The following is a 13,173-nucleotide window of genomic DNA, read 5'->3' on the forward strand; positions in this document are numbered from 1 at the left end:
AATTCAAATGTCTGAAAGTTTTGATCAGTTTCACAATTCATATAACACATTTCAATTATCAACAAATGTTTGAATAATTCTATCAAGCCTTACTGTAGCTACTTCAACATTAAAATTGTGACTACCCTCAACATTAAGCAGGTAAACTGCTTGTTAAAAACTGATTAAAAAGTTTGAAACAGGATCAGCAGATTTTTGCATTATAAACAATGTGCTATTAAAATGACACAACCTTTTTACCCCTTGTTGAGATTTTAAATCTTTCAGGAGGTCCTGCAAATTTCTCAAAAGCTCAAAAGTTCTCAAATTGTGAACCACTTCATGACGCCATTTTGGAATCAAAGAAGGCTTGCAAAATAGGATAATAACTCTCCCAATCCACACTTGTTGCTTTGGAATTTAGTGGCTGACTCTTTTAGAAGTTCCCATGATGATCAGCTGATGTTTCAGGTTGAACGGTCTCAATCAATGCATTGGACAATCACGGTTTACCTACAAAGCACATTACACTGATCTAAATTGAGATTCTACATGACTAGACACAAATGACTATTCGGTGAATTTTTTTATTTCATCAGTTTGAAGTACAAATTGTTCTCAAACACCAGTGACACAGAATGTGTTACAACAATTTTAGGAACATTTGGCCAAGTTTACTTTAAAAAAACATTTGAAAGCTCATCTGGAAGTAGAAATGATTGAAAAGACCATTAGTATCAGACACTGGTTTGCAAGAAGTGGGGGTTTTTAGTCGAGTTAGGGTTAGCTTTGGTGGGGTTGGAATTGGCATTGTCGTCTGGACTAGGATTGGAATTAAGATTAGAGCTAGGGTTTGGGCTTGGTCGTGGGTTGGAGGGTCGGTTGTGCTGCGAACCAATGACTTGACCCGTGGGCTTTGTAGCACCCCCAACAAGTCTTGGTTTTGGCTGAGCCTTCTTCAAGTTCTCGGCGTTGGTGTCATTGATGTACATGGATACCCTCTCCGTTTTCTCATCCACGCTTGGGTTTTCAGGAAGCAGGGACTGATTCTGATTGTGGAAAGCTGAGCCCTTTTGGTTGGTGGCAGCAGAGAGATCCTTGATCAAGGCTGGAAGATTTTTACTGTCATCGCTTGGCGTTCTTGCTGTGCCATTAACGACAGCTGACCTTTGGCTCCTCTGCTGCGATTTGATGACAGCCGCCTTGCCAACCTTCTTGAATTCAGGCTCCACAGGTGAGGAGAGTGGGGAGCTCTCTGTCAGCATGCTGTGACCGCCGCCACTGTTGTTCTTCTGATTCTGCTGGAGCTGGGGGATAGTTGTAGGGCCGGGTTGGAGGCGTCGAGCTGGACCTGTGGGCTTGGAGGTTGGCGGTTTAGGAGCAGCAAGGGCTGCATCTGCCTCAGTCAGGGAAGATCCTACGCTGCTTTGGGTGCCTGTGTTACTCTCCTTACTAGCACTGCTGCTATCGGACATGTCATCCTGCATAGGAGAACCTGAATCTAGAGGGGAGATCAGAGATAGGACATCGGCTGTAGACGGAGTCTCTTCTCGTTCGATGGGAGTCATTCCCAAAGGCTTGATGCCCGGCTCAGAGTCTGGAATATCAAGGAGCAAGTCAGCCAGTGAGAGATTCTCCAGGGAACGCTTCAAATTGAGCTCAGCGGCATTTTCACTGGGTGCATCGGTGTCCAACAGATCAAGCAAAAGATGCTCATTTGTCTTCTTAGGGGCAGGCTTAGCTGGGGCAGGTTCGGATAGATCCAATAGGTTCAGGAACTTGGGTTCAGACTCTGATGGTTTGGGTGGTTTGGGTGGTTCTGGCTCAATAATGGGTATTAGGGTCACCTCAGCCCCACATCTGGCGCATAGCTGCTCCGGCTGGTTCAATGTCTCCACTGCGGTGGTCTGCGTCCCTTTATCGTGTAGTACCACAGCAACTTCTTGCTTACTGCGGCTGCTGCGCAATGTGGGTACCAGCTTCTCCATCTCCTTGCGGTCTTCCTCGTCCCTAAGCTGCATCGCCCTGGCGATGATGTTGGCAGGGACGGAGTCGTAGACCCGAGATGCCAGGTATCCATTCCTGGACTTGTCAGAGCCAAGCAGCGGCTGGCTGTTGTCACTCGGCTTGTGACGCTGCGATGAGATGCCAGAATGCTGACTGCCAGTATTCATCTCGCCCATAAGTTGGTGCACATAGTACTGCAGATCGTGAGGAAGCTGAAAGGCAACAGTTGTAACAGTTTTCTTTAAAAAGTACTCATGACTTGTGACATAAATGTGATCAAGCCCTCAACAATTTGAAATTGACAAAGATATAAATCTGATCAGCACACCCTCATGTACATCATCTAAAGTTAGTGCTTAGAATTAACCTCCAATGTGCCTATATTAGCCAATGATTCAGCCAAGTAAAAAATTATTTGTAGTAAACAGTCCAGGGCCAACTTAGTCTTCTAGTATTACAACAAATCCTCAAATGGTAATTGAAACCAACCAGAGTATTTATGAACTTGTGTCCCTGGGCAAGACAGTTAACCTCAAGTTGTACAGCTGAACCTACAAAACCTGAATACCTCAGATAGGTACCGTAGTAACTTTTTATGGTTGGTCTTGTATGATATTGCTTCCAAGAGATACAGGACTAACTACAGTGCGTTCACAGAGGTAATAATGTAACAGTCATTTTGACAAACCTCATTTTCTGGTAAGGGTGCAATGTAGATAACTGTCAAAATCTTCATAAACATTCTATGTACGTAAAGATGTAAGGGAAAATGTTTCTGTAGGATAATGGCAAAGTTGTTCTATACTTTATAGTCTAGTGACTGTCTTAAGTGACAGCTGTAAATTCAGTGCCACACACCGACTAGCTCAGAGATGCCAACTTTACAGACTACAAAATAGTAATGATTCTTCCTGCAAAGAGTAATGCTAATGTAAATACATAGGACAACAGTCAAGTTTAAGAGTAACCACAGTACTTTTCACAGTAACCACAATATTGGTGTACAGGACAGCTGGAAGTTTCAAGAGTAGTAACATGCTTCAAAATCCTAATAATTACTCCAAAAGAGTAATGGTTGGCATCTCTGCTAACTTAGAGTTGCCAGTCTCATCAAAATGCACCTACAAGAACTAGCAGGCACGCATGCTTACCTGGCTGACTTTGTGTTGCATATAGGCTCCAGAGGGCGTACATTGAAGTAGTTCAACAGCCAGCTGGCAGTCTTTCTTATAGCGTGCCTGGGTAAACAAAATTTGTAAAAAAAAATAATTTTTAAAAAGGAAACGATGTATTAGAAAGACAACACATTCATCTTATATGTTTTTAAAAACAAATTGGGCAGTTTAGCCATCAGTGGCTCCAAATATTAAGTAGTGCTTTTTTTCTATATGAACATGTCCCTGAAACATTACTCTTTTTTCCTTCGCGATTTTCATCATCACCACTGATGTATTTCTTTTGCTATCGTAGAAGCAGAATCAAAAAGGATGGGTACCGTGAACGGTAACTTCATTTTGTTTGGCCACATCAATAGTAGCCAAATGAACTTGGCTCCGAATGGGAAGGGAAACATCTGGAGCAGTCTGCAGTTCTCGGCATTATGTGGAGAAACCCACCGCAATCAATTTGTCTTCTACCTGGCCCATTTAGGCAGACATGCACAAACCACCACGTTAGGGGGGGGGGGGGGAATAGAGAAGCGGCACTATCTGAAGATAGAGTAGGGACCAACTGCAAATACTGAGGAATGCCCACGGGAGAACGCTGTGTTTCCATGGCGACAGCATGCATCAGGTTAAGAGTCTATCAAAGATGTATCATGGTAAATTAACTCCTTCTCGGGAGGACTTTAGGGATGAGAAAACCATGGATGCAAGATGATTTTTTTAATTTTAATACATGACAGCTACATGTACACATAGAAAAGAGATTTTGTTTTTGCTTTTATAACATGAGACTGAATTCATCAAGTATCATCTGCAAAGAAGTCTTCACCTAGTCTTTAAAACTGTGTTAAGCCCTTCAAAACTGCCAAATTTCTCAACAACTTCAAGTGTGCCCATTACTTTTACCATGCGTACACTGAATACATTTGCTTGAAAAGATTTGTTTTTGTTTATAGCATGTCAGAACCGACTTCGAAGGTTATAATTTTTGTTGAAGCAGTGTCTGAGACCAATTTTTATTTCATACAAACTATAGACTGCCCACACTAGTTGACCAGGTATTCAATTCTGGGACTGAATATTAGGTTATATTTTTTTCAGTTCAATTGATCAAAAACCACTTCGTGAAAATGAAGGCTTCCTTACAGAGGGCCAAAATCTTGTTCTGAAATAATCCTCAAGCCAATCGAAAACTCAGAAATTCCATGTAGGAATTTTTTTCCAAAAGAACCGGAATATACTTGGTGAAAAAAACCTCATGGCCTATGTCCTGAAAAATATGACAGTTAGGGAATGGTCACTGAAACTTTACACGTTGGAAATTAGAGTTTGAAAAAAATTAATCAGCTATGTGAATAATGAAACTGCATTCGGAATACGAAAGAGCAGTCATACTATTAGGCCTAGACAATGCACAAAATCTGTCGTACCCATGAATATAACGAGTAAATCTGCCCCAGCACAAAGCACACTGGGTCGCCAAAAAATATTTACAAAGAATTTAGGATCTTGAGTGAAAATCTTTTCTTCTTTTTTGGCTGAAACTTGCTAACACTGTCAAATTTAAGTTGAGGAAACATGGAAATGCAACACAGTACATTGGCCTGTCAAACTGCACACGATTTTGTAACGTGTCTGTTTTTGTAAAAACATGCTGATATTTCAAAATTTGCCCAGGGCCTGGAGAACAGTTGGAGATCGATAGTAGGAAAATGTCAGCGGAGGATGTAGGGACTGGAGAATTGCATCAGCTCGGTGTATACTTCAGACAACATATTGACCAGTGTGCAACATCACACTCTTCTTCAAGAACATGTTCACCTGGACCATCTTGACATCCATTTCGCTGTGAACTTTGTTTAAAATAATATTGTGGAAGTTGTTTTGAGAATTTACCCAATCAAACTGAACATTGAATCTTGCATTTACGTGTTTGTAAACATGCTAAAATGGTCAGAGCTTTTCGTTCATTGCATTGGATATCTCACTCCCTGTATCTGTATTAGGGTATTAGGATTTCGATTTGGGTTTTTAAAAAATTAATTTAAGAAGTGAACTTTGTTTCGATTTTGGATAAAGATCTAGATTATTTTGAAGACAAGAGAATACGATTAAGACTTAGATTGAAATTCTTATTGGGATGGGGATTTGGATAAGTAACAGAGAATAGGATTGAAATTTGGACTGAAGTGAATTGGTTTGGATTAGATTAAATGTGTGTTCCCCTGCTCTTTAAGACATTCAATTTTTTTTTTGATTAAACAAATTTCAACTTGCACCAAACAATCTAATTTTTTTTGTGGATGTTTGTTACCGTCTGAAAATATTTTTTTGTATTGAGCACAAACAGGTATGTTTTTTAAGCAGACTGGCTCCTGGTTCCGTATATTATCGATACTGAATTTGGGGCGGGAAACCACATACATGTATCTCACGAGAAAAGAATTATTGTTTGGCATTCAATCATTCAAATTTGTCAAGTAAATAATTCAATAACTAGAATGGGCCCTTTTTTTCGGTCGATGTCTAATTCAAAAGAGAAAAATTTTCGCTAGGCCAAAAAAAAACGTCTCCGGTTTCTGGTATGCGCGCGTGTCGCCGTAGCCATGCGCGTCGGCAAAATGAAAAATTTTTTTTTTTCAATGTAAGATGATGTCAAAAAACTGCCAAACTCACTGGTTTGACTGGAATCCTGCTGCTGCACAATTTTAACGTGTTTTTAGATGGGGTTACGATCAAGAAGAAGCTTTATGTGGCCTCTCTGGATTCCCATATATTTTGCACTAGATTTAGTTGGGCACCATTTGCAGTCATCAGCCGACATTTGAAGAAAAAAAAAAAGGGAAAAAAAAAAAAAGCCGCGTCGCTGCACCACTTTTCGGGCAAGATCCATACCAGAAACCGGAGACTATTTTTTTGGCCTTAGGGCTGTCTGTTTTTAAGAATTTTGATCACTAGAAACTGTGTTGGACCGAATATTTGGATATTCGAAACTGACTTCTGTGCCGGTCAAAAGTTGCACAAAGAGTGTGCCAGTTGCAATTTGTGTTCGGCGATCGATATGGGGCACTGGAGTGTTTTGCAGGAAGTATTTTGTAACTGTAAGGCCAAAAAAAAAAAGTCTCCGGTTTCTGGTATGGAGCTTGCCCAAAAAGTGGTGCGGCGATGCGGCTTTTTTTTTTTTTTTTACCTGTTTTGTTTGCTTCAAATGTCGGCTGATGACTGCAAATGGTGCCCGACTAAACTTAGTGCAAATATTATGGGAGACCAGAGAGGCCACATAAAGCTTATTCTCGATCATAACCCAATCTAAAAACATGTTAAAATTGTGCAGCAGCAGCGGATTCCAGTCAAACCAGTGAGTTTGGCAGTTTTGAGACATCATCTTTCATTGAAAAAAAAACTTTTTCATTTTGCCAACGCGCATGGCTACGGCGACGCGCGCGCATACCAGAAACCGGAGACATTTTTTTTTGGTCTAAAGGGCTTTCACCTGCTACAAGGATGTGAACAATGAACCGCCGTCGAAAAAAAAGTGGTAGGGCCTACCTTATAATAAAGCGCTTCAACTTGACAATAAAATAACATCACAGTCATGTGTGCGCGTATTTTTGTTTTTGATTCTTGTTTTTCTTTTCAAATTTTCAAACCGGCAAAAAGCTTTTGGAATATTCGGTTTATGATCGAATAGTCGACTATTCAGTATATTCAGGACAGCATTTTGTACAGCTAGAAAAAATAGTAATTTAGAAAAGTATCTAAAGCACGGGGAAATCAACTTCAAACTGAATTTGGTCCGACTCTTTTTCTTACATTTCTTTCCTCCTGTTTGTTGATTTCAAACTTGGTGTCCAGGAGCCTCTGGCTGAGTGTCAGGACCTCTCGGTTGAGAGCCTGCTTCTCCTTCTCATAGGCAGCAGCCTGTAAATCAAACAAAGCACAACATAAAAAAAACACACCACTTGAAAAGTCTTGGTCCAGCTGAAGTGATTCAGGGGTAAAATTGGGGCAAAAACGAAAAATCCACAAAAATGGGCAGAGGGTTTCAGGGCCGACGGGGGCCCCAGAGCAAACTGTTACAGGTAACAACACCTTTTTGGAAATCCTCAGGCATTCCAGGTTTCAAAAGAGATTTAAAAACTTGCAAACAGGGGGGGGGGGGGGGGGGGGGGGGAATACCAAAAAATCTTGAATTCAGGAAAAATCCTGAAATTAGGAATCCTGAAATCCCCAAAATACCAACAAATCTCACTCCTGCTTATACCTTACTCAATTAAAAGAATAAACTTTCCCAAAATTTGGACATCAACAAACAAAAACAGGCAGTTTTTAAAGAATGGAAAGATTTGATGTTGAATTTTACATCCATTGCAATGCACTTCACTTTTGCCTTTAACTTATTAGTCCCCACACCGCCCAAAACCACACAGCTTGTCGCTCCTTAAACCGCCCAAATCTACCCCAACACTCTATGGTCTGATAGATTCATCAAGGAACAATATAAAATGTAACACAATGTAATTTAAGTACTTACATGTATGGTTTACAACAGATTATGCTAAGATAAAAATGTCAGGCCATACTTTTACACTTTGTATATTATAAGCCAGTCCAGACAGTAAGCATTTTCAAGCAGATTTTGTTTTCTAGGTCTGTACTTTACTTCTACAACTGGATATTTTCATACACAATTCAAAGATTTGTAAAGGTAGTTTATGACAGGATAAAGATTGACAACGCAAGCCAAACTCAGGTTGCCATCTTTGTTTCCGAACCACTGGGAAATTCTGCCTGTTCCACACACAAAAATCAGTTGGCTGTTGGAACTCATGTGTTTTATCTGAAATCCTAGGAAATCACCAAGGACGGTTTTCACATTTACGGATGAGGAGGCCAGGATGAGGCGACCAGGATGATTATCGTTTTTCATCAGCAAGAGGCTCTTAAGGAAAATCCGAGGCCACAGCTAGCCACTTCAACGACAATGGAGAGTAGCTCACACAATGCATGAACGTATATTTGCAGTCTGATTTGGATAAATATTTCAGAATATAAGAACACTACAGCACCCACAAATAAACAGAAGAATTTGTCCATTTCCATGAAGTGGTTTTTTTTAAAGCAGGAAACAATGTTTTCTGTGATCTTCTTGATTAATTACATCAGGCCTGAGTACTGGAATCAGGTACTCTATGGATATCAGGTCCAGATTCTACCGGTATTACCAAAATGTCTTTAATAAAACAATCCCAAATCAATTTGTTGAAGTACCCCTTCAACGGCCAGAAAAGGAGAGTTGGGGGAAAGCTAGACTGGTTCCCAGTCCATCCACTGCGGACTTTGAATGTATCCAAAGTTATTGGGGGCGGGGATTAGTCTGGGAGACCATTGCAAGTTAAATTTGAACGTTATCGCGCGCCTACGACACCTGACACTCACGCGCGAAGACGCTATGGCTTAGCTTTGTGCATATTCAGGATAAATAAGTTGTGCGTACTTCGCACGCGAACCAGTACAGTACGCACACGCGGTGTCCCATCCAAGGGGCTCTCACAATTGGTAAAAACGCGCCCTCTTTTGTTGGCGCACAGAGCCCATAAACAGGCATGAAACTGTGAATTTAGAAAAAACGAGGAAATTCCAAACAACACAAGACTTTGTACAGTGTTTTTTAATATGTAATGGCATTCACGAGAAGTTAAAAAACGAGGAAATCAGCGGATCCGAGAAAAAGTTGCATGCCTGCATAAAGCTGAACACAGAAATTGACTGGAGCGTGGTTTGAACCTGCGACCTCTAGATTGCCATTCCGGAGCTCAACCAACTGAGCTATTCCATACTTATGTTGGCAATATCTTTGTTCAAGGGTACTAGTCGGAAGCTGTAAAGTTTAAACCCAGTCAGTCTGTCTTGCCAAACTGGCAGGTATCTGGATACCCACCTATGATAATTTTCAATAAACTGGTATAAGGTAGCTGTTCATGCACAACCCTAGTACATGCACATGCATTTTGGGATTTTGCCATTATAATTTTCACTGTTTTCCTTCTCACTGAATCCTTGGCATCTTTTAATGGCAAAATGATACAAGGAAACACAATTAGCATCAGTGTGAAAATATCAGTTGAAATGAGTTAATCTGAATTGCTTTATTATTCCCATTCATTTATTTCCAACAAAATCACTTACAATATCGAGAATCCTCTCCTCCAGATCACTGTTTATCTCGTGAAGTTCCTGATGACTTTTTTCCAATCTGCAATGATTAGAACAGAGAAGATAAAAACATAACTTATTTTCTGAACATTTGTGAATGTTGATGAATTCAAAGATTTCATGAATTATCATTTGTGGATTGCTTAGATTAATTTTAGGGATTTTACACAGAGCTCCATCCGTTACGGTCATATTGCAAATGAGAAGTTTGTGGACCACAGATGGGGCAATTACAACCACACTGCAGGATGGTCAACTCTGACCACTATGCATAATCAACCCCAAATGATACCTATCAGAGGCCAAACAGGTAACTTAAATCATGACATACCCAATGTGTTAAAGTTAGTATACAACATTTGCAAACATAAAAAAACTACCAAACTAATATGAAATACCTTATTTGACTGTAAATAATAGTCTCAAGCATCCTGTGAAATCATGGCACCTGGTGTGCTGTCATTTTCAAGAAAAGCATAATTTTTGTATCAATTTCCAACGATGGTCAATCAACCATCGTTGCAGACAAAACTGACTTTTTTCAAATATTGTCCCTAATCACCAAATTTACTTAGCCCAGATTTTGTTTGCAATCGGTTTTGTGAACGGGTGCAAGCCAGATAGTCTGGTTCCCTGACCTGAAAATTTCCTGACGTCTATAAATTGCTCTGTTTCGTCTAAAGTAGAGTCAGGGAACAGACATCAAGAAAAACATTTTTTTTCTTGGTTTTTTTTTAGCATCTAAGAACACAAAACTTTAAACAGGTCAGTGTAACAATATTTCCTATAAAATTCTAACTCCCAAATCCATCTATTTCTGAAAACTACAGCACCAGCAATTGTTGTACAGTGTAACGCATGCAGAGCATTTAATGTGTGTAATGTGCGTAACCTAGAACTCAATTATCACAGTGCATGTATTCAGGCTAAAAGATTCCCACAATTGATGGTGGGCACAATGCAATTCAGATTTTCCGACGACGTTCACGAATTCGTGCCGTGTAGGATCACTTACGACGCAAAAGATACCTCCGCACAGAACTGGTTTCCAGAACAAATTCAATTACGTACATCGCACACTACAAGCATATCCGGTCAATGCACATGTCACCATGATGTCCTGTTGGATTCCTAACATGCATGTATATGCTTTAACAGAGTGCGACTTGAATCCAATTTCAATGATGCATCATTCTCATCAGTTTCCAAAGCACGTTTTGTGAGCATCCATGTTTTTTCTCCAAGTTCTGTCGATAAATGCATGCTGTGCTCCACTCGAAGCACTTGAACACAGTGCATTATACATGTGACTACTGTTTAAAAAAATACTTGACTTTTAGTTGGTAACAAATTCTGTTGAGGTTTCTTTTGATTCCAGAGACTTCCAAGAGAATGTGCCTACAAGATTTCAACAAGAAGAGGCCACAATTTAAATTCCAGGCATGCAATTGGGAATTTAGAAAAAACGAGGAAACTCCATACCATGTAAGACTTTGTACAGTATTTTTCAATTTGTAATGGCATTCATGAGAAGTAAAAAAAAACGAGGAATTCAGCGGATCCAAGGAAAAGTTGCATGCCTGAAATTCTAATTGTTTTTGTTGTTAATGGTTTGTGGGTTTTTTAGGGGGGGGGGGGTTATTTTATGTAAAAATCCATCCGTCCAGTTCTTCATGTGCCGTACTGCACAAACAAAACAAGAACCATTGTTAGTATCCACGAAATTGAGTTCTTGTTGAGAAATGAATACATCGATGCACAAAGCAGGTTAAGCAGAATTTTAAATTGAACGGCAGGGTTTTTTGTGTGTGTATATTTTTGCAAAATACTGGGATTTCAATCTGCTTTGCATAGAAACAATCTACTCAGCAAAACACCTTTCCAGCTAAAAAAAAAAACAATTGATGTTGACTTTTAAAAGGTATTCCTATTTTTTAAATATTTTTTTGCTATCTGCATTAACTAATAGAGCAATGTGCTTTTCGTTTTACCTCCGAGAAATTGGGTCCGGAAGTGGATGCATGCACTTTTATTGTTGACAACTGGAAACAAAATTATGGCCAATTGTAATACATGCACACATGTTTATTTATATAATTACATGCAATGAAATATCAAAAGAAGTCAGTGACCGGAGCAAGCGTTTCACTTAATGCATACATGTGTATCTTAACCCTCCTGAGATTTAAACAGTCACAGACAGTCAAAATTCACTTCCACTTCCCCTGCAATACTTGTAACAAAGGTTAGTCAGATTATATGTCAAGCGCACTGTGACTAGTCGAACTCAGTCAACAGACCATGAACAGACAAAGCAGGCAAGATGTGGTCACAGCTGTTTGATCACTCGCCCAGAGTCAAAGCATAGCTGTATCAAGTTACTTAAACAGTCCCAGTCAGTCAATCTTGCTTTATGTACATGTAGGCTGAACATTCTTAAATGTTGAAAACAGTCACTTGTTTGATTTTGACTGAATGGACTACATTGTACTTGGCACAGAATGTATGTTTGCGTGGGAGGGTTAATCTTCTCATGAAATGAAAATGCCAGTGTTAGACAGTAACACAAACCAAATCTGTGGCTTAACTCATCAACATCGGAAACCAAGAAAAATATTTTTTAAAAACACACCTACACATAATAATTTTCAAGCACTTTCTTTATTTTTTTCACACTTCATGCCTAATTCATGGTATCAGTTTGACATTTTGACAAAACGGCAAAGCGCTCGCTGCGGCTGCCGTTAATGATTAAACAAACACGTTATGAAGTCTATCTCCCTCTCGCATTATTAAATGACCAGAATCAAGTAGTTTCCTCACCCGCTCTTAATTTTCTAGTTTTGCACGCCACATTACAATAAATCAAATATTGACGCAAGCTTGGATTTCGCCGCCTGACAATCTCAGTATTTCCTTCTAATGAGGTGTTCTCCCTTCCCTGTAAACAAGCTCATGTTGAAGTGCGTTTTGCTCGCACGGTTTTGGCGACTACATGTAAATGCTGAGCTTGTCAAATAATTGAAAGAAAAACATGTTGTCTGGAGTGGCTCGGAGGCTCTATGTTCAATAACAAACAGCTGTCTCTCGCTTTCTTCTCCTTTCTTTTCCAATCTGTCCCTTTTTTTAACGGTGTTATTTCAAGGCAGCCTCAGGAGCACATGAACAAACAACAAGCTGATAACTCGCAGATGGGCAAAAGGATGGTTGAATCCCATTCTTTCTCCTGCTTTTGAATCGCATATTTACTTCTGACGAGGCACATATTTGCATACGCATACATGCGAATATTTAGGGAAAGCATTCAGCAAGGACAAGTCCAATGTAAATACATCCACAAATGGTCAAAACAATCAGTATAGTCATAAAGTGCATGTCATTAAAAACCATTTGCCGACTTATGTCATTTATTAAAAATACCTCGGACTTAAAATACCTCGGAACTGGTCAGTTACTTATCAACTGGTCAGTTATACGGCAGTGAACGCATTCGTAATGACACCACCTGACCCTTGCAACCATATTGTACTTTCAATATGTGTTGACATAATACGCAGGTGGGCCATTCGTATTTGGCCATTGTTTGTGGTCCCATTAGTGTTAAAGTCTTCATTAAACAGGGCTATCAATCTAGAAATTCAAAGCGGATAATCTACAAATTGCTGCTTGGACTAAAATTTTGGTGTACGTGTACAGGGTGACAAAAAAATGCAACCCTAAAACATTTGCCTTTTAAAAAAAACAAAGGATCGGTGGATTTCTATGTTTTGGGTATCAGTTTAACGCTGAGAGCTTTTTCTTTCAC

At 39.7% G+C, this 13,173-nt stretch overlaps 1 protein-coding gene across 1 annotated transcript in view; it reads right to left on the reverse strand.

The window, feature by feature from the left end:
- Positions 1–444: 444 nt before the first annotated feature.
- Positions 445–13,173, reverse strand: part of LOC119744456 (tight junction-associated protein 1-like) — a 60,047-nt gene continuing 47,318 nt past the window's right edge. The window contains exons 4-7 of the mRNA XM_038220388.1: positions 9,342–9,408; positions 6,966–7,073; positions 3,138–3,224; positions 445–2,198 (exon numbers count right to left, since the gene is read on the reverse strand). Coding sequence (XP_038076316.1) covers positions 717–2,198; positions 3,138–3,224; positions 6,966–7,073; positions 9,342–9,408 — 1,744 coding nt within the window. The 3' untranslated portion in view covers positions 445–716. The remainder of the gene's footprint in view (positions 2,199–3,137; positions 3,225–6,965; positions 7,074–9,341; positions 9,409–13,173) is intronic.

Source organism: Patiria miniata, unplaced genomic scaffold, assembly GCF_015706575.1.
Source record: "Patiria miniata isolate m_02_andy unplaced genomic scaffold, ASM1570657v1 HiC_scaffold_7, whole genome shotgun sequence".
In the NCBI taxonomy this organism is placed as follows: domain Eukaryota; kingdom Metazoa; phylum Echinodermata; class Asteroidea; order Valvatida; family Asterinidae; genus Patiria; species Patiria miniata.